The sequence below is a fragment of the Thalassophryne amazonica genome, chromosome 23, assembly GCF_902500255.1.
Source record: "Thalassophryne amazonica chromosome 23, fThaAma1.1, whole genome shotgun sequence".
Taxonomy (NCBI): Eukaryota; Metazoa; Chordata; class Actinopteri; order Batrachoidiformes; family Batrachoididae; genus Thalassophryne; species Thalassophryne amazonica.
Window position 1 is genome coordinate 26,396,376 of NC_047125.1, and position 27,601 is coordinate 26,423,976.

A 27,601-nucleotide genomic window follows, 5' to 3' on the forward strand; every position below is an offset into this window, starting at 1 on the left:
GATAAAATGCTAGCTGCATTTATAATGGTTAATAAATAACAGTTCAAAACATACAAAGAAACTGAAGAATATAGAGTAAGTGTTGTTGCATAACTTGTCCACCAGAGGGTGCTTTTGTCACCACGTGTGTGAAAGACAGCAATCAGATAAGAGAAGAAGACTGAGCAGCATGGAAACCGTCCGTTTTCAATTTAACACCGAGCCGCCATAGAAAAATATGCAATGAATGTAAAAAAAATCATGGATTTTACATTTTGCATAGTATCCTAGAAATGCAGAATCTACCAACAAAGTACTGCTAAATAGAGGTGTGCAGGATGAACAGCATGTATAAATCCATCAGTATAGATTAAGTTTTAGCTCCATCAATGGAGTTTAACAACATTTTTTTTATATGTCACAGTCTTATTTTTCAAAATTAGTATATTTACATTTGCCAATAAAATCATTGGCGTTTATTTATTTGTCTGTCTTTCTGTTATCAAGATTACATTAAAACTACTTCACAGATTTTGACAAAATTTGCACCACAGGTAGATATTAGGCCTGGAAAGACTCCATTAAATTTTGGAGTGGATCGGGATCAGGATCCAGATTCTGGATCATTTCTTATATTTTCACCATTTCAAGGATCATTGCAAATGTCTTTGATGTCTTTGATTGAAACTTTAAAAATTACATGTGGCTACTGTACAAAGGAAGACCCTGTTAGTGTTGGATGTTGGGAGCGATCTGGATCAATATGCAGTTTCTGCACCAGAAAGATACAACATCACAATGTAAAACCAAGATCAGGAAGACTCTATTTTCTTTCAGCTTGTTCATTAAATACCAGTGCAATGCAACACCACAATGCAAGTATCAGATTGCTTGATCAGTTGGACCATTCTGGATCAGTATGCAATTATTGCATTGTGTTTCAAGTACTGTTCAAGATCTGTTAATGTCAGTAAATGTTTATGTGTGTCTGTAAAAAAAAAAAAAAAAAATCAAAATATCAGATTTTGCATATGTTGAATATCGACATTAGTATCGGTCTTCAAAATCCTCCACTACATACAATGCAATGCAATGCAATTTTCGTTTGCATTTGCAGGATCCATCTCACACTCTTGCTTTGCTTCAGTGGTGAAACACTGCTGGCATTTGTCAAATCAAGGCCAGGAGCATGAAGCAGAAATGTTTCTCAAATTTCCAAACGTTTTATACACTGCAGAAAAGATCAACCCAAACCCTTGTCCTAATCATAACCCTGACGCATTTGAGGTAAAGCAATTTGCAAGGTTGCTGGACAGCTGAGACATCACATACCGACACTGAATGCATGCAACGCCATCTCAGAAATGACTCAGCTTCAGGAATGCAACATATTCAGAAACTGTACCGATAAGCGTGCTGTGCAGAAGATATTTAATTGAGACTTTTCATGTCCTGCATAATGTGGGGAGTTGGACCAAATCAGTCGTTTTTGTCCTTTTGTATGATAGCTGGCATGTCTAGATGGGTGCAACATGTTTCTATAAACAGAAGACCCTGAACGGATGTCTAAACTGAACAATGCTTCCACAGTTGCAGACTGGTTTTGCTCACTTCTGGAAGTCTTGTGCGATAGTGGAATTCCGTTATGACCTGAGTTGCACTTCCATATTGATGATAATAAGATGATGATACTGATGTCCTATGTTTGGGTAGGTCACAGTGGTTACAAGATCACAGAATTCTCACGTGCCCACGAGAACCTTTTAAACTGTTTGTGGTACATTCCAAGCCTTGTTTTCCTTTTTTCTTTTTCTTCTGCTTTTTCTATGACAGCAGTCATTAACATGCTGTTAATTAGTACCAATTATTTCATTTGATCAGCCAATAAAAATGCAATTCTTCATTGATATGACGCTTTGATTTGACCAAAAACAATAAAAATGAAGAGAAAATCCACAGCAAATACACAATGTGTCCAGCAGGGGGCGCTGTAGGGCAATAATCTTGGATTTAAAGTATCCCACTTGAACATCTCGAAAGAAACTTGTTTTGGTGTCTAACTTCTTTTCTTTAAGGGGCCATAAATGAATCTGGAAGGAGACCCACAAGCCAAAAATAAATGCTGTTTGTGTGAAATACATATATAGAAATAAATTACAATTTATTGTGCTATATTGAAAAACATTCTAAATTTAAAATAAAAAAAATCAAATCTCAAAACTCAATCTGCATATTAGTTATTTATTAATTTGCAGGGAGACTATAAATTACATGGCGTGCTGAAACAAACAGAGTGAGGGCCACATTTGGCCCACGGGACCCAAATTGAGGAGCTCTGCTTTAAATGCACTTGAGATTTCGACATGTCTATATTTTTGTAACACTGGTGGAATGGTTAAGCAGAAACACCAATTACATTTAACCATAAACAGTCACTAATAATAATAATAATAATAATAATAATAATAATAACAATTCTGCAAAACATGTCACTTACAACTATCATTTTAATATTTAAATGTTACTTTATTTCAAATGTTTGATCATCTCATAAAAATGTTTTCTGTTACGAATTGAACATTACTTAGTTTGCACACATTAATGCATCCATTAAGTGTGCTTTATTTATTTATGAGACAATAAAATTTCCGAGGTCACCTAAAGGTATCTTGGCTGTGTGGGAGTGGTCAGGCCTCGGGTATGTGGGAGGAGTTTGGCGTTGTGTTTGAAAGCACGGGGGCGGGGCGGGGCGCGCCGAACTGGGAACCAGTGAGGCAAAGCTTCATGAACCACTGAAACACTTTTTTGTTGTTTTGTTGCAAATTTTCAGCAAATGTCAAATTTTACTGATTTTACCCAAACAATGATATTTCTGGCTCAAGGTTTTTGACAAAGTCTCTATCTGCCGGCTCGTGCATGGCTGTAAAAATGTTTATATCACTTAAATATTTTGAAACACAAACCACAAAAATGTATCTCAGAATATGAAGATGATATTCAGGCCTAAATCAAATTTTTCATAAAAAGTCAGAATTTCAACTTTCTAACATTAAAAAGTTGCATAATATTAAGATACGTAAAATTCCGATTTTTAAACTTGCAATTATGGTATAAAGGTAAAGTAAGAAAGAAAACACAAAAATAAAAAAACAATTATGTAGAAAATAAATAAAAAAGTAAATGTTTTATAAGTCAACATTGTGAGTGATGAGTCAAAATTTCTCAATTTTCAGAAAAAGTGCATATTAATTCAGATATTAAATCATATCAATCTGATTAAATAATTATCTTGATTAGATTAAAAATGGAAACGTCATAATTTTAAAAAAAGTTAAAAGATTTATCTAATGATTATCAAATAAGAAGTCAAGAACTTTTATATTTAAAGTAAAATAAATCAATGATGTTAAACATAAAATCCACTGGGTCAATACAAACTAGGAAATAAAAAAAATGAAATCTTGCAGCATGCGGCACTTTAGTGGTAGCCTGTGACATCTCAGTGGCACTCATGTGGAACCTCAGTGACAGCTTGTGGCACCTCACTCACTGGCAACTTGTGGCATGGCCTGTTGCACCTCATTGGCAGACTGTGGCACTACAGTGGCAGCTTCGGTAAAGTAGCAGAAGCCTGCAGCATTGCAGTCACAGACCACCGCACACAAGCAGCAGCCTGCAGCACAGCAGCGCCAGCCTGTGACACTGTAGTGGCAGTTTTGGCAGCTCAGTGGCACTCATGCGGCACCTCGTGACACTGTAGTGACAGCCTTTTGCAGCTCAGTGGCAGTCTGTGATACTGTAGTAGCAGGCTTTGGCAGCTCAGTGGCACTTACTTTAGTGGCAGTCTGTGACACTGCAGTGGCAGGCTTTGGCAGCTCAGTGGTACTCACCTCAGCGGCAGCCTGTGACATTGTAGTGGCAGGCTTTGGCAGCTCAGTGGCAGCCTGTGACACTATAGTGTCAAGCTTTGGCAGCTCAGTGGCACTCTTGTGGCACCTCAGTGGCAGTCTGTGATACTGTAGTAGCAGGCTGTGGCAGATCAGTGGCCCTCACCTCAGTGGCAGCCTGTGACATTGTCGTGGCAGGCTTTGGCAGCTCAGTGGCAGCCTGTGACACTGTAGTGTTAATCATTGGCAGCTCAGTGGCACTCTTGTGGCACCTCAGTGACACTAAGGGCCCTTGGGCAAGGCCTTTAACCCCCTATTGCTCCCGGTGTGTAGTGCGCGCCTTGTATGGCAGCACCCTGACATTGGGGTGAATGTGAGGCATAACTGTAAAGCGCTTTGAGCGTCTGATGCAGATGGAAAAGCCCTATATAAATGCAGTCCATTTACTGTAGTAGCAGGCTTCGGCAGCTCAGTGGCACGCACCTCAGTGGCAGTCTGTGACACTGCAGTGGCAGCCTTTGGCAGCTCAGTGGCACTCTTGTGGCACCTCAGTGGCAGTGTGTGATACTGTAGTAGCAGGCTTTGGCAGCTCAGTGGCACTCACCTCAGTGGCAGTCTGTGACACTGCAGTGGCAGCCTTTGGCAGCTCAGTGGCACTCTTGTGGCACCTCAGTGGCAGTGTGTGATACTGTAGTAGCAGGCTTTGGCAGCTCGGTGGCACTCACTTCAGTGGCAGTCTGTGACACTTTGGCAGCTCAGTGGCACTCTTGTATCACTTCAGTGGCAGTGTGTGATACTGTAGTAGCAGGCTTTGGCAGCTTAGTGGCACTCACCTCAGTGGCAGTCTGTGACACTGCAGTAGCAGCCTTTGGCAGCTCAGTGGCGCTCTTGTATCACTTCAGTGGCAGTGTGTGATACTGTAGTAGCAGGCTTTGGCAGCTTAATGGCACTCACCTCAGTGGCAGCCTGTGATACTGCAGTGGCATCCTTTGGCAGCTCAGTGACACTCTTGTGGCACCTCAGTGGCAGTGTGTGGCACCTTCGTGGAAGTCTGCCAGGTTTCTACTGGATGCCACAGTTGGCGTAACTCCCTGCTATTGCCACTAGAGGGACCCTGCAGATATTTCTGCTCCTCTGCTTCGAAAGGTTCGGCACTGCTTCGAGCCGCGCGCTTCATCCCTCCTCCAGACTGCGGCGGTCTCAGAGCTGGTTCGGAAATGGCGGAGGGGGAGCTGGACGTCGACTCGCTCATTTCCAGGCTGTTAGAGGGTGAGTTCTCAGGGACTTTAACTCGCAATCGCTTCTCCGTGTTTAGCGTTATCTTTTTAAAGGTCTATTTTCAGCGCGCGTTGACAGGAAAAGGCCTGTTTGACTTGTTAGCGTAGCGGATTAAGACTCGTCCCGTCCGTCTTTAACACGAAAAACGGGTTCAGCCGCCGCCTCCCCTGCTTATTGTGCAGTTTTTACTCATTTAACGAACATTTAAGTCACAGTTGGTGACATCTGACTTAGTAGCTAAATGCGAACTTGAATGTTGTAGCGTATTTGGCAGTTTCGTGGTGACAAACTTGTACCTGGAGGACTATTTGTATCCCATTGAGTTAAAAACAACAACAAACAAACAAACAAACAAAACCCATCTTCCTTTAAAGTTGAGACAAAATCGTTTCGATGACGTTATCGCGTTCACGTCATTGTTTTGTGTCATCATTCAGACATGCAGCACTTAACCGACACATTAGCTAAGAATCTCCGATTTTTTCCCCCCCATCACAGTGACTGTAGCACCGCGGCAGGCGGGGAATATCGGTCTCAAAATGATCAAAATTAAAGAAAAAAACGCGTAAACGGCAAGCCGATTTTTTAAGCACATTGTCTCGTTTAAGTAGAAATCATAATTAGGAAGATGAGATGTAAATAAAGTTAAGGGAGAGGCAGTTGAAAGAAAGATGCAAGATTTGTGGGTGGGATTTGGCTCTTTCAGGTAGACAGTGACAATTTTTGTAATTTTGCTTCTGTACGCCAACACAAAAGAGTTGAAATGAAACAATCGACATGTGATTGTAGTGTAGACTTTTATCTTTATTTCAAGGGGTTTAACAAAAATATTGTATAAACCACTTTGGAATGCCAGGCATCAGAAGCCATAAGCAGTCAGACAAATGAAATATCAGGATTATTGTTGATATAAATCGTCACTTTTAAGGAGTGTTTTATTTTGACAAGTCAGGGAAAGGATACGTGAACATTTACAAATCACCGAATATGTCTTGGACTGTGGAAAAATCTGTCTGGAGTGTCCACGGTGACTTGTGAGGGACCGAGGCACCCATACTAACACTGAAGGCTTCTGTGATCTCCTGGAAAATGGAAGTCTACTGTACTACAGTTTGCTAGAAGGCACATGGGAGACTCAAGCATGAATGTGAGCTGTTCTCCTAAATGTTGAGATGTATTGTGGTTAATTTTTTTTCCTGTTGTTGGAAGGACTTAAACACTCATAATCTTGCTAAATCCAGGTTTTGAGCACTGTACATTTAATAATAATAATACATTTTATTTATATTGTGCTTTACATTCGAGCATCTCAAAGTGCTACAGGTTAAAAATATTAAATGCTAGAATTAAAAGCATAAAACCATAAAATAACAACCACATGAAATGTGGTAAAAATAAAGCAATTATTCAAGGTAAAAATGATAGGATCATTTATAAAAGATCTAAGAGAAGGCTCTAATAAATAAACAGGTTTTCAGTCCTTGTTTAAAGGAATGTTCAGACTGTGGCATTCTCAGATGCTCAGGGAGAGCATTCCACAGCCTGGGAGCAGCCGAGCAGAAAGCCCGGTCTCCTATGGTCCAAAGCTTGGTCCTGGGGTTTTTTAGGATGTTAGCAGTTCCAGAGTGGAGGTTGCATGTGGCAGTTCGGGGGTTAAGGAGCTCCTTGAGGTTGGGGGGGAAGCATTACCATGGATGCAGTGATAAGCGAGAAGGGAAACCTTGTACTGTACTTATTCCTGAATGTGACAGGAAGCCAGTGGAGTGATTTAAGGATGGGGGTGATGTGATCGTATTTAGGCACTCTCATCAGGATCTTAGCGGCACTATTTTGGATGTACTGGAGCTTCTGAATGAATTTGTTGTAATTGTTACTCCCGCCACTGTTGTTTTGTGAGCAATAACAGCGGTTGACATTCTTAGCACGGGAAAAATAAGGGATTTCGTCAGCCCTGAGCTGATCTTTCCTTCTTCTTAGCCTTCTTTTGACAATGGCAGAATGGGGAAGGAGTTTCTTTGTCCTCTGTAAATATGTGGACATCTGGGGCTTTGTTACAAAATTGTGTCGTTACACAACATGCATAAGCAACCTGCACACAGTCTATTAGCCTATGTTAATGAATGCATTGAGTGTTAGTGCGGCAGATAAAAGAATATTTACAGGGCAATCCTTCAGATGGTGATACAAGCACCAAATTTGGCAAAAGTACACCTTTAGATATTATTCTTCAGGCCGGATGATTGGTTTGTACTGACGTTGAGCCACATAGTGCAGCAAATAACTGAAACAATACTTCACATGGTGATACAAGCACAAACCTTAAGAATGGTGACAAAGGTCAGTTTCAGTTTGTACAGGGGTCAAAAGTTAGAGTTGCTCCAATTTTGTTCAGAAGTGATGCAAATTATTGGTTGAGTTAACAGGGTTTTAAAAATGAATAGTTTGCACCATGTACAGGGTAACATATGTCACATGCCATAGAACGTATTCGTAGTTTTAACGGCTTCAGTTATGTTTGAATGTCTTTAAACGTGGTATGCATAGCGACTACGGCTTGAAACTTGCTTGATCGTGCTCCATTGGAGTAAAACGTTGAAGCTGAAGCGGCGTTTGTTGCCGTTTTTGTTCAGAGTTGAACAGTTGGGTGCCTTTCTGGCCGAGGGCGCAGCTCCTTTTTTTTCTTTTCGGTTGCCAGGGCTACACTTTTATAAGACATCTTGTTTGGAGGCAAACCGGATTAAGCCATTTCATCCCATTTTTGCACTTTTTAAAAAAAAAATCATGGGCAATCGTGGTAGAACACCACCCTGTAAGAGGCGGTAAGCTCAACGGGAGGAACTGGACGGATCTTACTTTAAAAGCTTACATTTGGCAGCTTTGATTTGCAACCGTACATCTGCTCAGTCACTTTGTCGTCTTTCTTTAATGTGAGCTTTCATGTGATTGGCCTGTTTGGTGTGAAAATGTGGATTGTTGTGGCTAAACATAAGCAAGACTGGCTCGACTGAGAAGGTTGTCTGAAGGCCAGGACTGACCGATGTCTGAGATTGCCTTAAAACAAAAACTGTATCAATATTTTATTTTATTTTTTTTTTTAACAGGGTGCAGGGTTTCCTCGAGGAGTGCATTGTTGGCTCGGTGGTCTGTGCGCCCCTTCCACCAGTTACCATGGTGATGCAACCAGGTTAAACAAGCCCCAGGTCCCTGTCCCTGAAAATTGTGGCTTTGGGCTGAACGTACCTCGTCAGCCCATTAATCTATCGTCATAATCCACCCTTCAAATCTATTGGCTTCTTATAAATACTGATTTTGTTTTTACCATCAATACTGTGACCACTCAAAAGCTTTTGTTGCCCGATTAAAGATTCATATCTGTCTTTATTTTACTTTGCTTTTACGAAGATGGAATCTACAGCCGGTTTTCATTTAGACTGAGGCTAAATAGCCTGTCGGTGGGTTTCTTCTGGCAGACAGTGTAAGGAGATCTGTGTAGTTGTTTGTACCTTTCTGCAATAAACAAGACTGGTTGCCAAAGAGAGATTTCCCTCACTGCTTACAGCAGGAGGCTACTGTCTTACTTTGAGCCTTGGTCCCAGTCACAAACCCGTACACATAAAGAGGAGAGCTCGCTGATCTCTTATTAAATGTCAAGAGGTACAGCTGTCCATGGTAGAAATGAACCCACCAATTTGGTGACTCATGTATGGGGTAGAGTTTACAAAAACAAACAAAACAAAAGGTGATTGGGTATTAGTTTTTTTTTATTTCTTCTTCTTCCTCTCCCCTTTTGATATCTCCAAATTTGTCTGTTTGATACTGTGTAGTTCTTCCAGACTGTTAAACATGAATCATATTCAAAGAATTCAACCATGACAATTTTATGCCCCACCCCCAAGGCCATATAGTGATAGACATTTTTTGAATATTCCTGGATTTCCAGTTTTTCAGGCCGAATTTATCTTGATGCAACGTAGAAGTTGCACCTCCTTGTTTGAATTGTTTTGTTTGTTTTGCCTGGAAAATACTAAAAGCACAGCAGACATTTCACACTATTTGTGATCGATTCTTTCTTATGGTTTTGGCCATTTTTGTAGTTTTGTTATACTTAACCAAGTGGTAGACGAACAGATGTGAAGTTCGGTCATTTCGGTAGGAAATCTGGTCAGGACTGTAGTATTTAGTATGGGTGTGTAGAATGTCTCCCTGACGAGATATCGGGGCGTTCATGCTGTATCATGGAGTTTTGGGCACGTTTAAAAATGCAGAGTCGTTGTGTTGCATCAACTAAGCCAATCCTGTAGCTGTTTTATTCAACATCGGGGAGTATTGAGCGCCGCGCTTACGCCTGCAAAACACAGCACAAACAGCACAGCCATGTTGCGTTATTGCTACTTCTAGGGGGTGAGGCTGGACCGGCTTTCTGCTTGGGTGGTTGTCGTTGAAGTGTGTCACCTTGCATCTTGCCGCCGTTGAATTTAGAAATATTGTTTGTGGTGCGCGAGCTAGGCATGGCTTTTAGCGTTGTCAAACCCAGAGCCTGCTTTAGTGTGGAGGTGTCCTATGATGTGTTTATCGAGGGACGGGATGTGTTGGCAGGCGTTGCCTAGCTAACACGTCCAACCTAATCTCTCCTGACAAGCTTTCCATCCAATCACTGCTGCCTCTTGCAGTTTCACGGTGCAGGTTTGTGGTCACTGTGGCTAAACCTGTCACTGTCAGTTCACTGACGCCATTTCTGGGCTCGTCTTGGAGTATAATAGTACTTACATAATATATTAATGTACGTCAGAGCGTTAAATATGACACACAGTCACACGTTGCTGTTGGGCAGCCAGACTGTGGGAAGTCTCACTTCATATGTTGGCTATTCCCATAGGCCACACGCTTTTACTGTTTTAGACAACACAGATGACATCACACGCAATTAATCATTTATTGCATTTAGTTTTTTCAAACATCTGCAGGCAGTTTACAACAAATAATTTGACAGCAAAGTAATGTAATACAACTACATCATGTAACGTGTCCCAGTATTGAGAATACAAAACATTATGTGTAACAGATGTATAAAATAATGTTCAGGAAAAATTAACATGCCCAGCGGACACTTGCAGCGGGGGGGGCAAAAAAAATGACTGGTGTCTGACTTATATTTTTTGACCAGTTGGACCAGTTGTACTCTGCAGTCAGTTTTGCCACCATATATATTTTTATATGTTGATAAAACCGCTTCCACTTCTGTAAAGTGCTCAGTGCGTTGTAGAATGTAATTAATTTTATTTATGCAGGACTGTCCGGGGCAGCCAGGGACCACATTCTGCCACCATGTTCCAACAGTCCTCCGTTTACATTGTCTTACATTTCTTTTTCATTGTGAGTGTTGTTTTCTTTGATATCTACTCGAACACCTTTGATTCTGATCACTGAGCTTTGATCCTGATCATTCATTCATCAACCTCATCATATCTTTGTTATTATGCAGTCGCCCGAACAACACAATTATTGAAAGCAACTTCTGACCGAATGTCTTCTTTCATCCTGATCGCTGGCTGCCCTTTTAAACCTGATTGCTGAACTTTGATCCGGATGTTTCATCTTTGATCTTGCTGTTTGGTCCTCATTGCTGAAGTTAGATACTGATTGATTTGATCGTGTAGCCACCATTAAAAATCTAAGTGAGAGAAACTGAAGTCAAAGTTTGAAGATCAAAATCAAGATCTGCCTCATGATCAAGTTCTGAACCAAATTTTAATTGGTTCATCATTTGTTTCTACAAGTTAATTCAAATATCCTCCTGAGTGTCACACAAACAGCACTGAGAAAGTGGAGAGAGACTCGGTGAACAGGGGAGCCTGCAAGTGTGAGACGGCAGAGAAAGAGAGCTGCAGGAGGGCTGTTGATTGAAATGGAATCAAACAGTTAAATGTGGCTCCCGCTGAGACGTCTGTTTTAAACATTACATCAGCCGCGGTGATGAAAAGCGCAACAACAGTTGCTGTCAAAGAACCCACTTGATAGCAGTTGGAAGATTGTTGTACATCGACGCTGTGATTTTCTGTTATGTTTGAAACTATAAACGGTCTCAGTTTGACTGTTTAAGTGTTTCTTTATCAAAAAGTACTGCATTTTCTAGTCTATACAGTGGCCTGCAAAAGTATTCAGCCCCTTGGTATTTCATGCATTTTAATTTGTTTATGGCGTTTCAAATACAAAAAGTAAATCAGGCTTCTCAATATATAACTTCTAAATGATCTTCCTTAGACTCAAACTGAAAGTAAATCTCTACAACTTGAAATAAATTCATTTAAAAATATAAAAATCAAGATGTCACTGAATGTCTTGAGCTTTATTTACATCAGTTATGAAGAAATACAAACAGTATGGCACTCTATGTTAAATCTGTGTGGACTGAGTGACTGTGCAAGAAGAAGAGTGAGGAAAGCCACCAAGACACCCAGACAACCCAGAAGAAGTTACAGGCTTCTGTGGCAATGATTGAAGAAATAGTGCAAAGTGCATATTTTGCATTTTGTATCCCCAGTTATACAGCTTCATGATGAAGTGGTACAGAGGAGGGTTTACTTTCACCAAAACATTAAATCTAGGATTGCGTCTCAGATGTACCTTCTGGCAAATTGTAGCTGAACTTAGGTGTCCTCTTCCTTCTGACTGTCCCACAAAGTGCAAAGAATTAGTGCGGAATAGTATGGTTATTCCCCCTGCTTTGAGTGCGGTCTTTCAGTATGAGAGCATGATTTATTAATTTCTCTCATTCTCTAAGACCCAGCATGTCCTCCTCATTCACATCTATTGGTTTGCATGCAGCTTCATGGTGCATTACTGCCACCTTGTTCTGCGCCGTGTGGATCAGACAATACTTCATTCAGACCAGTATACAGTAGCATCTTGTGTGCGTGTGTGTTTTGCAGGACCAGCAAAACAAGTAAAAGTGCTATTAATAATTCAATTCTGTAGTTAAGTGGTAACGACACTGACCTTAACACCAACTATTCTGATGGCTAGTGAATTGGAATAGCGGAGTAAAGTATAACTTTTGCTTGGGTATACATATTCAGGTTGGCAAGTGACGACTATCCGCATCCCTTATTTACTGCTAGTTTTTCAGGGATTTAAACCTGGGCTGGTCGGTCACTGTAAAAACATTGTTACGGTGTGACGGCAGGACTTGATGGATGAATGCTGTGTGTTGACCCTTTGTTTTTGTTGTTGTTTGGTCTTTGCATTTTTTTCTAGAGATAGGCCGATAACTGGCTGTGTATGGGTCAGGCTGATATATTGGCCAGCCGATAATCACCCCTTGCCAATTGACGGCCCAGCTGTTTATTGGCCTATCCCTACAGAGCACCCAGAGGGAATATCGGCCAATGCAGATTATCGGCCGGCCGATATATCAGTCTATCTCAAGTGTTTTTTTGTTGTTGTTTTGTTTTTTCTCTCCATGGATCATCTTGTTGGCCTGCTGCTGGTCAGTCCCATTAAAGTCAAACAATGTGAAAACACAAAGCCATCTTGCGACAGGTTTGAAATGCGTATGGAATGCAGTGGTGCTTGAAATAAACCATTCTGTTGGGGGTGGGTGGGATAACCGGATCTCAGGCCGAGTTAGTGATACATTATCAAAATCACTTTACTGTAGAGTTTTTAATGGCATGTAGAATAAACAGTTTGCACAAGAACCTGTAAAACTATAATAATTATACGGTCCACAGTGCAGTTGTGGATTTTGCAGAGACAAACAGCCAAGTGGCGAAATCCATTGAATGATGTTTGGTTGAGTTAGCGACTGAGGAGGACAGAAGATCAAAAGAATAGAGAATTATATTGAGGAGCCAACAGTAACATGAACTCTGTGTTCTCAGGGCAATGTTTTCATTAAAATACGAGCATTATGAACATATGAAACATTGTATGTGCACGGACAGAAATAGCTGTCAGGTCGTATCACTGCAACCACAAGTAAAGTCCTTAAGCTGTACCTGGCTGACTTGGACACTGTCTGGTGCCATGATGGGCTGACTGCTGGTTTCCCTGTGCAGCTCCCCTCCCCTTCCACAGCTCATTGGACTCCCACACTTGGCTCAGAATGGCGCGGTGCAAGCATGGCACAACTCTGTGCAACTCTGGGCAAACTTTGTCCTCAAGTCTTTATATTTCTGGGTAATTGTTTTCCTGCTTGGCGGCCGAGGAAACCAGGAGTCAGGTCAAGCTCGCCAAAATTTTTGACCATGTTCCAACCATCATTTCACAGTTTGTGCTGCTGATCGATGCCTACCAGCGCATCGACTGCAACAGGACTAAGCACAAGCTTCTCCGATGTATAAACAAAACGCTAACTGCAGCTCATGCTAACATTTGATGTCATCTGTGGTTGATGAACTTGACTGCATGAAAGTTTTTCACTCATAAAATCAGTTTTTGTTAAAGAAAATGCTACCTGTAGTTAGTATTAGCATATGTGGTCCCGCTAACCGTTGCTGGAGCGTTCTTGAATACGGCCCATCTGTGTTCAGAAAAGGCTAAAAAGCGGCACATCAGAGGAATTCAGAAAATTCTGGGAAACTTCAATCATCCACAGATGAAATAATTCCCTAAACCAGGAAGCTGCTTCAGGGACTTTTATTATTCAAATTGTTTGGGTTATTACCAAATAAATTTCTGTCTGAGATGAGATCATACATGTTTAAATTCAGATGCAGGAACCTGCAGTGGTTGAAGGTGATTTTTCTTTTTCTTTTTCCAGAGACCCGGCAACTCCCTGTGGCTTTAAAAAGGTTTGAAACCTCTGCAGGCGCAGTTCACGTAGACCGCCATTACATTTTTGTGTGCTCGATCTTCCCCTGCTTGGCTCCTCCCCCTTGTTAGTCTTCAACTGTGTGATTCAGCAGCTTTCCCAGCATGCCTCTGCTAAGCCCACGCTGGCTTTAGCAACAACAGACCCTCTGTGCACGCTGCCAGCACAGGTGGTGCAGTAAACACCATAACTGGAAGTGGGGAGCTGGAGAGTGACATATTACACCCACCCCCCCCCCCCCCCGCGCGGTCCTCTGTCTTTGTCTAAAGAGCAGAGATGCTGGGGAAGTCGTAGCCCAGCGTAGTCGTGGTTTGATGAGAAAAAACTTTTCTTTAATGGCGTTAGGAAAAACTGCAGTGCTGTCACACACGTTTGACTTTCGCGTTGTGTTCAGGGTCCTTCTCTGATATGACTTAAACAATGGCGGACTCTGTGCCGAGAGGAGCATTAACCTCCTGGTACCAAAAGTTGCACAGTGCGCGCTCAGGCTTTCCAATAAACTGCTTTAATTTTTCTCTATTAGCGCTTCTCAGACTTTTTCAGCCTTTTCTAAATAATGTTTTATTTGTCTGAGAAATCTTACAGAGTGTTGCCGGGGTTTGCACCATCATCCGTCACGGCCTCCCCACGCCCCCTATTCATTTCCCAGTCTCTCCTCTCAATGTCATCTTTTCTTTGGTGCCCACAAAGGCAGCCATTCACCCGCGCCACTTAATGGTGAACAAAACACCCTGTAATGGGGAAGAGAAAAAGAAAACAAAACATGCGTCTGCATTGAAACTGTCACAATTGGGATTTCGGTGTTAAGAAACGCTGCAGCCCCCCCACATGGTGAAGCAGTTTTGTTTCTTAGCCACTGACGGGTCACTGTTTTCCATCGCCCCTGCGTGGGAGTCTGCTGGATGGAGAGCGAGAGGAATGGAGGCGCGAGAGCAGCTGCTGGGAAGAATACAGAATAGACGTGGAATACAGAAGAACCCGTTCTTGGTAACGGGAGTCGAGATTTGCACAGTCATCCCTCCTTAAGAGTCAGGGGGGCTGTTTCGCCTGCGACGCTGGGCTTAGCATTCAAAGATCAAAATGCCGCAATATTATTTGGCTAGCAGTGCAAAAAATGTAGATGAGTGGGTGAGGGAGAGAGTTGTAGTCTTGCTAGCGTGTTTAGACAAAAAAGAAAACTAGAAATGCGCTCACCTTGGAACTCGCCAAACTATAAAGTGCATGTAATGAGGATAAAGTGATTACCTTGTTGTGAAATTTCACACACCAGATCAATCATAAAGGCAACTTTGTTTGCTTGTGTAATATCCCGTATGGGCGTCTGCCACCTATTGGATCGTCAGTGGGTGCATTATGGAAAATTACCAAGAGCTGTGGCACTTGCAGTTTGTCTGCTACCTTTTGATACAGTAGGGATGGGGTATCGATAAAGTTTTATCTATTGATTCCACTTATCGATCCAATTCTTTATCAATACCATCCTGTGAATTTTCTGTGTACTAAAGTGGGCTTTACAGGTTTTCTGTGTCAACAACATTGTGGAGTCTTAAAGTAAATAAATATGAATAAATATAGATGGTTCATCCACTGGGGGGTGCTCAGAACATAAACAGAGGGAGCAGGTGTGTTCAGGGGCTGACTGTCATCACACATGTCAAGTTTCAAATCAATCAGAGAAAGCATGAAGGAGTTATCATGACTTGACGTTCCATGGCGAAGGGTCAAAATGGCAGCGCCATAGTGACCACACCCTACGACATAGAAAAAAAGCTTTTGATAACTTTTCATCAGTATAGTGTCTGGATGATGTGAAAGAAATTTGAAGTGCATTGGACAAAATTCCCTAGGACACGAAAATTCAAATGGCCGACTTTCTGTTTGCAGTAGACCAAACGGTTGCAAGAGACTTCTTTTTTGTTTTGTTTTGTACGTCTTTCCCACAACAAGACAAGAGTCCCAGTTAGTGACTCATAATCACGCACAAAGGTGAGTCATGATGTGCACTGCAGTGACCATGTGAGTGTCAGCTAATGTACTAAGATAGCAGTTGTGGGGAGAATCATGGCGCCAAAATGTGTGACAGAATGGGGAAGTAAAACCGGATTAAAAAAGAACGGATAGAATCGGTGGTTCGGGATGATGCCAGAACTTTTTATGTGTATTGCAAAGCAGTAATCACTAACTCGAATCAGTGCTTCATAACATTTGGAAAACCAGTGGTTCAAACATCGAACCAAGAACCACTCATACTGTCAGTTCTGTATAGCGTGTTTCCGATATTTAACTTTCTTGGATTTGGAATTAAGCTTCCACAGCTGGCGATGGTGATCTCTAGTTTTGTTTGGTCCTCCGCGGGTGGCAGATACTCCCATCTTTGTCTTGACTGAGTTGTTTCTTCCTTCATGTAGTAGCATCCATATATAGTCATGCCTTCAGGAGCCCTCTCTGTGGGATTCTCCTCACTTTCTGTTTCACACACTCGCTCCTTCTTGCTCGGACTGAACGCTCCTCTCTTTAAATGAATGGATTTTTTTTCTTTCTTTTTGTGACCATTCATTCAGTTTGCATTCTAGGAAGCAGAAAGAATGGAGAACTTGAACATTAAACAAGTTGTACCTACTGTACTCTAACCTGCCTCACCTATAGTGCAGCAGATAACAGAATATTTACATAGGAATCCTATCAAAATGGTGAAACGAGCACCAAAGTTGGCATAAATACTCCTTAAACATTAATCTTTTGCAAAAAAAAAAAAAACTGAGTATCCACTTGAATTTTCAGTCGGAGGCCAGGTAGGGTCACAATTGAGAATTACACGGGGGTCAAAATTTAAAATGTTCCAATCATATTGACGCTAGACACACATTATTTGTCTGAACATAATAGTCCAAAAAGATATAGTTTGGAGCTATCTTTGACTGAATGTTCTGGAGTTATGAGGTAAAACAGCAAGACTGTGAACAAATGTCAGCTTTAGTTGTACAGGGGTCACAAGTAAAGTTGCTCCAAATATTGTAAAACATGATGCAAATTATCAGTTGAGTTAATCGGGTTTTAAAAAGGAATAGTTTGCACCATGTCATGCTTAGTTATCATGTTACAGGGTAACGTATGTCACGTGTCATAGAATCCAATGATGTCGACATTGTTTGACCCTTGCCTTGGAGACCAAATGTTCAACACAGTCGAAACTATTCCATTTATTAATCCTATTAGCTCAACCAATAATTTGCACCATTTTGTACCAAAATTGGAGCAACTTTAACTTCTGGCCCCTGTACAAACTGAAATTGACCTTTGTCACCATTCTTGCTGTTTTAACTCCAGAACATTCAATCATAGTCCAAACTATACCTTTCTGGAATCTTTGTGATCAGACACATAATGTGGTATAGCTTTCAATTGTGACCCCTGTGCACTTATTCAATTGACCCCTACGTGGCTGTCTATTGAAAATTCAAGGGGATACTCAGTTTTTACAAAAGACTAAGGAGTATGTGTGCCAAATTTGGTGCTTGTTTCCAGAAATGAACAATTGTTAGTTATCTTCTCCACTACAAGCCCAAAGGATAGTAACCAGTATCATCACAACCCTCCAAGACCTTGTCAAGTTCTTGCATACAAGATGTGAATGACACTATGTCCCCTGGTCGCTAAAATCTGAATTCAAATGTGCCAAATGGAGTGTGGTCCATGTCAGGTGACATCGTGCAAGTTTCTTCTTGTTACACAAAACCTTTGGCAAGATATCACACAGATAAGGTTTCAGAGACTCTTGACCAAGTAGCATTTTTGTACCAAAATTATTCCATATACCGGAACTTCATTTCCTCTCTCGACATTTTATGTCTGCTGTGATGTTTTAGTGTTGTTTTTCCAGTTGCGTCGACAGTGTCCAACCCCATTCCTTCAACAAATTTCCAACTTTTTAAATGTTTAATGTTTTATAGGAAAACCAGCCAGTGTGAGCTCAGCCCTGTTAAGTTTGGCCATTGACATCGAACAAGATGTGGGCAGAACTTTTCAGCACATGTTATTGGATTTTCAAGAGTCACTGTGTAAAAATTTCTTCTAATATCATGCTGTATCTTAATCTGTATCTTGTTTTAAATGTGTGTATACAGTGCCCTCCAAAAGTATTGGAACGCTTGTCATTTCATTTAATTTGTGAACCCCCACAACATCCCCATTTTAATTCATTTATACCATTTCAAATACAAAAAAATAATAAAAAAAAAATTCTAAAATGATCTTCCTTAAACTCCAACTGAAAGCAAATCTCTACAACTTGACATAAATTAATTAAAAATATAAAAGCCAAGATGATGGGTTGCATAAGTAATGAAACACTTTGGTATAATAACTGTAAATCAGTTTTGTTGCCAGTTTTCTTCAGACAAGTCAGGGGATGGATACATGAACATGTCCAAGTCACTGAATATGTTTTGGACTACAGTTTGAGTTTAAGGAAGATAATTTGTATTTGAAATGGCACAAACAAATTTAAAATGTGTGAAATACCAAGTGTTCCAATACTTTTGGAGGCCACTGTATATTTTCAATAAAAGCCAGCCAAAAAAAAAAAAGTTATTCAAAGGCAGGTATGACATCATTTTGAGAAAATCTATGTGTACATGAGCCTTATCCAGACGTCTAAAACAGCCTCTGCTATTTGGATTGTGGTCTTCCCTAGAATGTGATGGTTTCTTCCCCATGCTAGAGCCAACCTTTGAAAACATTAAGAGGCAGGAAAAAGTCAACATTTGAAGCTCGAGTGAGCTTACACGAGTTGACCCGCTCTGCCCGCAAGGCCAGTTGCCACTGTGTGGGGGTTGTCTCCGAGCTTACCCAGCTGTCTCAAGTTTTTCATTGTGTTCATGGTAGTCCATTAAGTTGTTTAAGACAGAATGCAAGATCTTCTCAAATATTCAGTTTGATTGTGGAGTCCCAGGCAGCGAAGGGCTTAAATTATGTGGAATGCAGGTAGTAAGTCTGGCATTCTTTCGAATATATATGGGTGTCCTTGTGTATGACCGTAGGTATTCAAGGGTTGGTTTGGTCAAGGGTTGGTCGGGGGTAGGTCAAGATTCTTGAAGGACCAGCTGGAAAATAGTTTTTGGAACATCAATTTGTTTATTTTTACTTACATGTGTTTATACTTTTTTTTTCTTCCTATTTTCCTGTCTTATTGTATAATTTTTTTTTCCCAAGTCTTGGGTAATTACCTTGTCCTGGAGGTGTACTTGGCTTTGCTTATTTACTGTAAAACTACTTTGACCACTCATCCTGCCAGCACGTTCACCTTAAATGCACTGTAAAACGTTCAGTCTCCACTTCAAGTTGGCAGCCTCAGTTGTTATTGATTCATGAATCTTTGAGGCAAACATTAAAGCGACTGTCACAGTTACGGTGTAGCTTTTCAAAGACTTCATTTTCGTGATCTCACCACATTAAATCAATCTGTCAAGCTCCAGTATGTGAGGATTTAGGGGTGTTGGCATAAATGGAATATAGCATTCCGTACAATCTGCTCCATTAGCGTGTAGTTACCTGTTTTTGAATATAACTTCATAAATAGGTGACAAACGGCGGTGGCCTTGGTGCCTTGCCAATTGCAAGGTGATTTCAAGTTGTAGACAGACTCTCCAAAATTCAAAGTGCTGACACTGATCCCAGTTCCTGACAGATCTACCTGGTGGGGTCAGTTTTCCAGTGCTTGGTGTTCTGAACCCGCGCCGTTGGCATTTATATTATTGTGGATGGCAGCGGTTTTCCTATTCACAAAGCATTTATTATAAGTAGGGTAATAATAACCAGCCGCTGTCGTGATGCCTGTTGAGTAGTTTGTGTGTTTTTGTTCCTTTCGCTTTTCAAGTTTGTGTTAGCATGGAGACGCCACTTTATCTGCAAATCAGCTTCTTGGCCCCGGAGACACGGCGACGGCAGTGGCAACACCTTGCAGCCTGCAAATTGGTCTCGCTAGGTTGCCATGGTGATGGGGTGTAGAACTACATCCCATTTTTCACTCACTGTCTTGAGCATGTAAGCTGCAGTGCAGCAGCGCTGACAGGAAAGGATGCTAAGATACCTCCCCGCCACCTTGCGGTGGTACGATCTGAAGTCAAGGTCACTCTGCGTGTATGTGTGTGCACGCGCGAGTGCCTTTTAGCCTGTCCATATGAAGAAAGGGGATCCTCCCAAAGAGCTGAGAATAGTGAGGCTGGTTGCGTCTGCTGACGTGTGTGCGCGCGCGTCTCCGTCCTATATCAGGCTTCCCTCGCCGTCAGCTGAGCTGGCACCCACTTGCAAACGTGTCATTACAGGCCTTTAAGGGAGGGGTGTGAAGTCCCCTCCTGAAGGCGCACTGAGACAAACATTTGTGGATTTGTCCGATATGTGGAATATGTTGTTTACAACAGCTCAAAGGCACCGGCGACCCCTCGCTGTGAGTGTAAATGATGGAAATCCTTTTAACCCGCATCTTGTTTGTGGGTTATTTTATTTATTTTTGCTACATGAAAGCCGACCTTCATGGGTTCTAAAGCTTGATTCCTCACCCCTCAGGCTGTGCCTGCGCGACAGCGAGTTATCATGCTCTGCAAAGTTTCCGTGCAGAAATAGCAGGCTCATGTTGCACCTATATACACTCACAATGCTGTTCTTAAAAATGGACCAGGGAGCCCTCTGGACAATTCTCTACCCTTCATTAATGATAATCTGTGTTTTAACTAAAATATCACCCTTTAGTCCTTTAGGAATTATACTGCCTTAACTTTCTGGGACCATAACTAATTGGACAAATTAAATTGCAGCACGGGGCGGATGTTTCCATGCTACATTTTGTGACCAGTAAAGATAGCGCAAATGTCCTACAAAAAAGTCATACCAAACACAGAAAGTTAATCGGAGATATCAAGAAGGGTTCACCTGCCTGGAGTTAAATAGGAATGTTGTGGGGGTTCACACTTTTTCTACGCCTGTAATGTTAAATAAAAAGTGATTTATTTAATTTGAGGAGACTTTTTTTTTTTAAAGAGGGACATGTTTTAATGTATTTTCCAATTAATCACCCACCACTACCTTTGGATTGTTGTTGTCGTTCATGAAATGTTCCACTGAAGGCAACATTGCTGCCTTTCATCGGACTCAACTATTTGTTTTTAAGCCAATGTATCTCCAAATCCAACAGTTTGAAATGATAGAACTGCACAGATCAGCAGCATCTCCATTTTGTTGCCTGATTTCTTTACCATCTGTACTTGCACTGTTATGACACTAATGCATGAAGTTGACACATGACCTCAGTTGCTCCCTGTCTCTATTTTTGCATCCCTCCACAAACTACCAGAAAATGAAGAAACGCCCTACTGGCTTTTTCCATCTCATTCGCCTGTTTAGTTAGTAGACTTTTGAATACCAACGTAATGTTTACTGTGGCACGATGATAATCAAGAGTTGTATTTTGGGGAAAGTCTGGTTTCATGGAAAGAATAATTGTTTTATGATGTTCCTCTTTCCAGTGCGAGGATGTCGTCCGGGAAAGATTGTCCAGATGACAGAGGCTGAGGTTCGTGGCCTGTGCATTAAATCTCGGGAGATCTTCCTCAGTCAGCCAATCCTGCTGGAGCTGGAGGCTCCACTCAAAATCTGTGGTACGTGACATCATCCGCCCCATACGAAGGAAACCTCAGTCTCACCTCCAGCTCCGTTTTTAAAATGCTCTGATGGTGTCTTGATCTGTCTATCTTGTCTACATAGTTGGGCAGTAGTTTGTCTGAAAGTGATTTGGGTCACCATAAGGGTACTGAGGAAAAAAAAAAAAAAAATCTGGCTTAATTTGCCAAATTTGTTGAGTATATTTTAGGCAACCCAAAACCACTTTCAAGTCTTGGTCCCTGCGTAAGTGTTACGCAACATTAAGATTGCCATCAGTGAACATTGTCGGTGTCGTAAAATGTTTGTTTTCCCTCTGGTTTACTTGTTAGCCTTAACGGGTCAACATTTACCCCGTAGCAAAGATCTTGTCAGTTATCCAGTCCAGGTGTTCCCTTTTATTGTGCTTTGTCACACATGCAGTGGAATCTGCCCTGGAAAGGTTTTTTTAAACTGCTTTCCTGACAAAGACTGTCAGAGTTAAACTACATGATGTTGCTTTTATTTTGAAGCATATCCAGAAAAAAGTGATAATCAGTAGTATTACAATTTTAATTTTATGACTGCAGTAACTGAGTTGGCTGTAACTATTCAGAAAGTGTATGTCGTAATAACCTCTGGCCCAGCAGACTAAAACATTGGCCTGGCGGTGTGCTGGGCCTGTATAATTGTAGGGAAAACCCTGTATATAAATCCTGCTGTTTAAGTTGAAGATTTCCCTCAACGTTTTACATTTTCTTCTTTCATCCAGTACTTCCTGTCTCTTTGTAGGCGATATCCACGGACAGTACACAGACCTACTGAGGCTCTTCGAGTACGGTGGTTTCCCGCCGGAGGCCAACTATTTGTTTCTGGGTGACTACGTGGACAGAGGGAAGCAGTCCCTGGAAACTATCTGCCTTCTGCTGGCATACAAGATCAAATACCCAGAGAACTTCTTCCTACTCAGGGGAAACCACGAGTGCGCTTCCATCAACCGGATCTACGGCTTCTACGACGAGTGTGAGTGTTGCGCGCACCAATCTGTTGCGTAGTTTCGTGACAGTTAAGTCCAGTTATTATTTGAACCTTTGAATCTCGGGTTGCAGGTAAACGCAGATTCAACATAAAGTTGTGGAAAACCTTCACTGACTGCTTCAACTGCCTGCCCATCGCTGCCATCGTGGACGAGAAGATCTTTTGCTGTCATGGAGGTATCGACGTTAACGTCTCGAGAGTTCTTACCACAGTACAAATACCTGCTATGGTTTAGCTTCAAGGTAGACTGGTAACTGAGTACCAACATAACCTTATCCTTGCTGGACTTCAGCTCTAACTCAAACCTTCATCAGTCGATGTGATTATTGGGGTAAAGTGTCAAACTTGCAGAGAGATCCAACTGATCCAATCCTACGGTTGGATCGGTTGTTTGACAGGGTGACTGTCATCTAGGACCCAGTGGGCATGGTGGCATCTCGGTGCCACCATGCCCACCTAACCTTTAAATGATCTCAACTAAGACCTATAAACATTGCTAATATTAGTGCTCCATAATGATGCTGTGATTTTCACAATAAAAGTCCCTAAAATGGCAAATTGACATTATTTCCATCTGAAACAGAAACCTATCTTTACTAGCAGTGGCACATCGCTATAACACTGTCGAACTAGGGGCTGGTTCCTGTACTGAAGATTCTCAGGCAGAGGGACTGCCCACCATGAATCTTCAGTACATCTGTTCTTTAAACAGGAACCAATCACATGGGCTGCACTTTGAGCCTTGAATGTTTAGTGGTGCTGTAATGCTAAGCCATTCTGAAAATGGTACTTTTTCCATCTCCGACTGCATTTGTTCAAAGTCTTGGAGACTCACCGTGCTACTTACAAGGAGATAAAGTTGGAGATTTAAATTTTTTTTTATGCATCTACCCAGAATGTTGGGACTACTGCTCACAGCCCTCTAGGGGTTATTTACAATGGACAGCTAGCAGGGCTGCTCCGATGGTCTTGTCATCAGCGGTACTTTGTTGATATGGTGACCTGACGTTGAACATGCAGGCGATCTCAGTGTTTGTGTTTTGGACCGTGAGCTGTGTCGTTTGTATCGTCTTCTCTCAGAAGTCAGTTGTAAAACTTGTTTTGCTGCCATAGTGGAATCTTGGCGTCAGTGGGTCCAAACAGGTTTTTTTTTTTTTTGTGTGTTTCCCCACAGGTCTCTCTCCAGACCTGCAGTCCATGGAACAGATCAGACGCATCATGAGACCCACAGATGTGCCTGACACAGGTACGTGTCTGTTACTTTTCCATCCAAGGTCGGCTACCCCAAAAACAAAAGGTCGTTCCCAGCTACTCCCCATCTGGCCAACAACAAACAGAAATACTCCCCCAGAGCAAATCCTGCTGGGGGTGGGAGGGAAAAATTTATTTTACAGGATTTGGACAGAACAAACTGTTTGGAGACGTTTTAAATGAAGTGGTTTAATGCTGTTGTGTGCACGTGGTTCGTTCAAGGACTGTTAGAGATTTGAATACAAAAATGCCTTTGAAACCTACAAGCAGGTTGTGGGGTCTAAAGGGTTCACTCACTGTCCATGTGGGATCAGAACTTTTTTTTTTTTTAATTGCACATCTTACTTTAAACACGACCTTATAAGGCGGCCGGCGTTCACATCCTGGCAGCTCCAGACTCTCACATCCTCTTATGGTCTGTATTTTCTGCACCGCGGCCTTGGCGCGTCATAAAACAACTAAGTGAGGAAAGCGATGTGACGACTCCTCTCTGATAGACGAACACGTTAACAGAGATGGTGAAGGATTACTTTTGTGCTCGTCAGGCCTCCTGTGTGACCTGCTGTGGTCAGACCCAGATAAAGATGTTCAAGGCTGGGGCGAAAATGACCGCGGCGTCTCCTTCACCTTCGGTGCCGATGTGGTCAGCAAGTTCCTGAACCGCCACGACCTGGACCTGATCTGTCGAGCCCACCAGGTAACAAAACATCCAATAGTAGCTAAACTAGATGAGAGCTCCCCCCCCTTCACTATGTATCTCTGCTGCCCCCAGGTGGTAGAAGATGGTTATGAGTTCTTTGCCAAGCGGCAGCTGGTGACACTGTTCTCGGCCCCCAACTACTGCGGCGAATTTGACAACGCTGGCGGCATGATGAGCGTGGATGAAACTCTAATGTGCTCCTTCCAGGTACAAGGTTGTCATGTAGCGACACTAAAATCGCCACGAAGTCTGATTCCATAAAACCAGATTGCAGAAACCTCCAGAGTCCACGATGTGGAGCTTAGCGCTAACGGGCTGCATTAATGAGAACAGTCACAGCCATGAGGTGTGAGGGCAGACAGAGTGTTGACCAATTATGCTGCTTTCACAATGAGCATTGAAAAACCACCATACTACCTTTTCAGATCTTGCTCGTAAACGTTAGCACTGGCGGATCAGCTTTTTATGGATGTATAGCTTAAATTGTTGATTTTGCTGGTATACCTGATTTCTTGTCGTCCACTTACCGAAAACACGCAAATGTCTGGTTTCTCATACATCCAACATGTGAATGCGGCATTAGCAGTGGCAACTCATGCTAACGCTGACCTGAACGATGTTCTGTGTGCGCAGATCCTGAAGCCATCTGAGAAGAAAGCAAAGTACCAGTATGGAGGTTTGAACTCCGGCCGGCCCGTAACTCCGCCCCGCACAGCACAAACTCCAAAGAAACGATGAACAACTCAAATCAGGATTCTGAACATTTGGTTATCGGCTTTTCACAAACACATTAAAACAACGTAGAACTCTAATATATTTACACACACACACAAACCTGCCTTTACTTCGTTTCCGGTCACTCTTGTCTCTGTGCTTTTTTTTTTTTGTTTTTTTCTGCATCTGTTGTAACGTTGACATGTTTGAGAATAAGTGTTACAAAAAAAAGTGAAAATAAGATGAGTGTTTGCAGTTTGTTTTTCTCCCCATCTTCCAATAACAGGTGGACTGTTTTTTTTTTGTTTTTTTGGGGGGGTTTACTTCACCTGTACAGACAAACAGGTATTAACTGCTGGGTTTTTCAATAAATACAGGGAAGAAATCCACATGCATGTGCGCCGTTTTTCATGCCACTCCAAAGTATCGTTTCAACAACTGGTCACCGCTATAATAACCATCAGGCACCATGGAAACTATCAAAACAAAGCTCCAAACCATTTGCTATGAATGCCTCCATCTAGAGGACACAAAATTCACTGTAGCACAACTCCGGTTATGGGAGGGGTGAATTTTTTAAAAAGGTTTTTTTGGGATGCGACTTTTCTGTTGAGCCAAATCTGCTACAGCTAAGGGAAACGCCCACTAACACAACTATATGGAAAGTTCCTTTTCCTGTAAGGGGACTAAATTGTAGGTAAACCACTGTAGGTGGGGAGGCAAATGCTATTTTTATGACTGTTACAGTGTCTCTACAGTAGAGCTAATTTAAGCATGCTTACACCCCCCCAAAAAAAATCCCTGGAGTTTATGCATAAATGTCAACCAAAAGTCTGACATAGTAACAAATGTTACTTATTCAAACACATACAAAGCTGTGTATTCGGGGGGGGGACAAAACACTTCTGTAATGATGTATTCTTTTATTTACATCTTCATAGTAGAAATGCTTAGTAGCTAAGATTGTCTGTCATGTCAGTCAGATTTGTACATCACATTACAAGCACTCAGCCTATATTTAAACCAGTTTGTAAAAAGGAGAAAACTGAAGGGTGAATTTCATATTTTTAGCAGATTTTTTAACATAGGATTTTGTTTTAAAAACAAAATATTTGTATGAAGGCAATGTTTCATATACGATTTGAAGTAACTTTTTATTATTTTTACCCGAGGCCAAAAGCTGGCCATCACGTATTGTTAAGACTTTGCATCCGTCCGACCATCTGGGCTCAGTAACTCCAGTCCTCTTAGTGCCAGGGTCTTCAAATTCACAGGGAACATTCTTGGGACACAGACCTTGTACAAGTTCAAAGATGGCTAACCTGGACCTATTAAGAGGTAAAAGTCTGTTTCCTATATTTGTGTTCATACAACTAAAGGTATTTAAAATGCTGTAGACCAGCAGTTCAAAGATCCAAATCTTTAATCCACTCATGTGATTAAAGAAATATTTCTACTTCATGACATTTGTAATTATAAAAAACCAGGCTTGGGTTTGAACCATAATACATATGTAAATATAAAAAAAGATGGATTAAAGTCAGCCCGCTGAACACAGCACTAAATAAATTAAAACACAATCATGATTAAAATTTAAGTCCATGAGTCAACCCTGAACTCAATCAGAAATGTAAACAGGACAGTTGAGCACTGAACATTGCCTTTAATCTCACTTAATTCCATTTTTGCCATTGATGGTTTCAATCAAAAGGACTGGTTGACGAGCAACTGTATCGTCAGTAATCATGTCAATGAAACCTGGCCAAACTAAAACAAAAGGGGTTGTAACAATATTTTTATGTATAATTTTTTTTTTGTTCATTTTAAATACCATATTCCCCCTGATACACATTTCATTTCCAGGTTTCCTACTTTCAGTTAGTTTTGTCTTTTGATACCAAAATCACTGAAGAGACTCCAGAATGACATCACTGCCGTCTGATTAGTTGACAGAAAACACCTGCTGCGTTCTAAACAGTTTTACGACAGACATAACAGAAAGCATCACAGCAACCTTAATAATCAAGCTTTAACATGGATCTGTACATCCATGTGTCAAGTTTAGAACTTGCATTTTATTTTTAAATAAAAGTTTAACTTATAAGGTCGATTTGTTAAACAGTACCATTTCTAAATAAATGTTTAATTTTTTCTACGATGTGGAACTCAAACTGGTGGGGGAGTAACGGATTTTCGATTGAACCTATGGATGGTGCAGAATAAAAACTAGAAGCACTCAGAATGCAAACCTCCGCCAAGGCCATGGGGTCACTACTTCTTTTGTCTCTCTAAAATTGTATATAATAATCA

At 41.5% G+C, this 27,601-nt stretch overlaps 1 protein-coding gene across 1 annotated transcript; it reads left to right on the top strand.

Annotated features, from left to right (window-relative positions):
• Positions 1-4,999: 4,999 nt before the first annotated feature.
• LOC117504805 (serine/threonine-protein phosphatase PP1-beta catalytic subunit) lies at positions 5,000-25,680 on the top strand. The gene is made up of 8 exons (XM_034164313.1): positions 5,000-5,135; positions 21,477-21,608; positions 22,381-22,611; positions 22,698-22,802; positions 23,801-23,872; positions 24,423-24,574; positions 24,650-24,784; positions 25,211-25,680. The coding sequence occupies exons 1-8, from the start codon at positions 5,084-5,086 to the stop codon at positions 25,313-25,315; spliced, it is 984 nt and encodes a 327-aa protein (XP_034020204.1). The 5' UTR covers positions 5,000-5,083; the 3' UTR covers positions 25,316-25,680.
• The last annotated feature ends 1,921 nt before the right edge of the window (positions 25,681-27,601 follow it).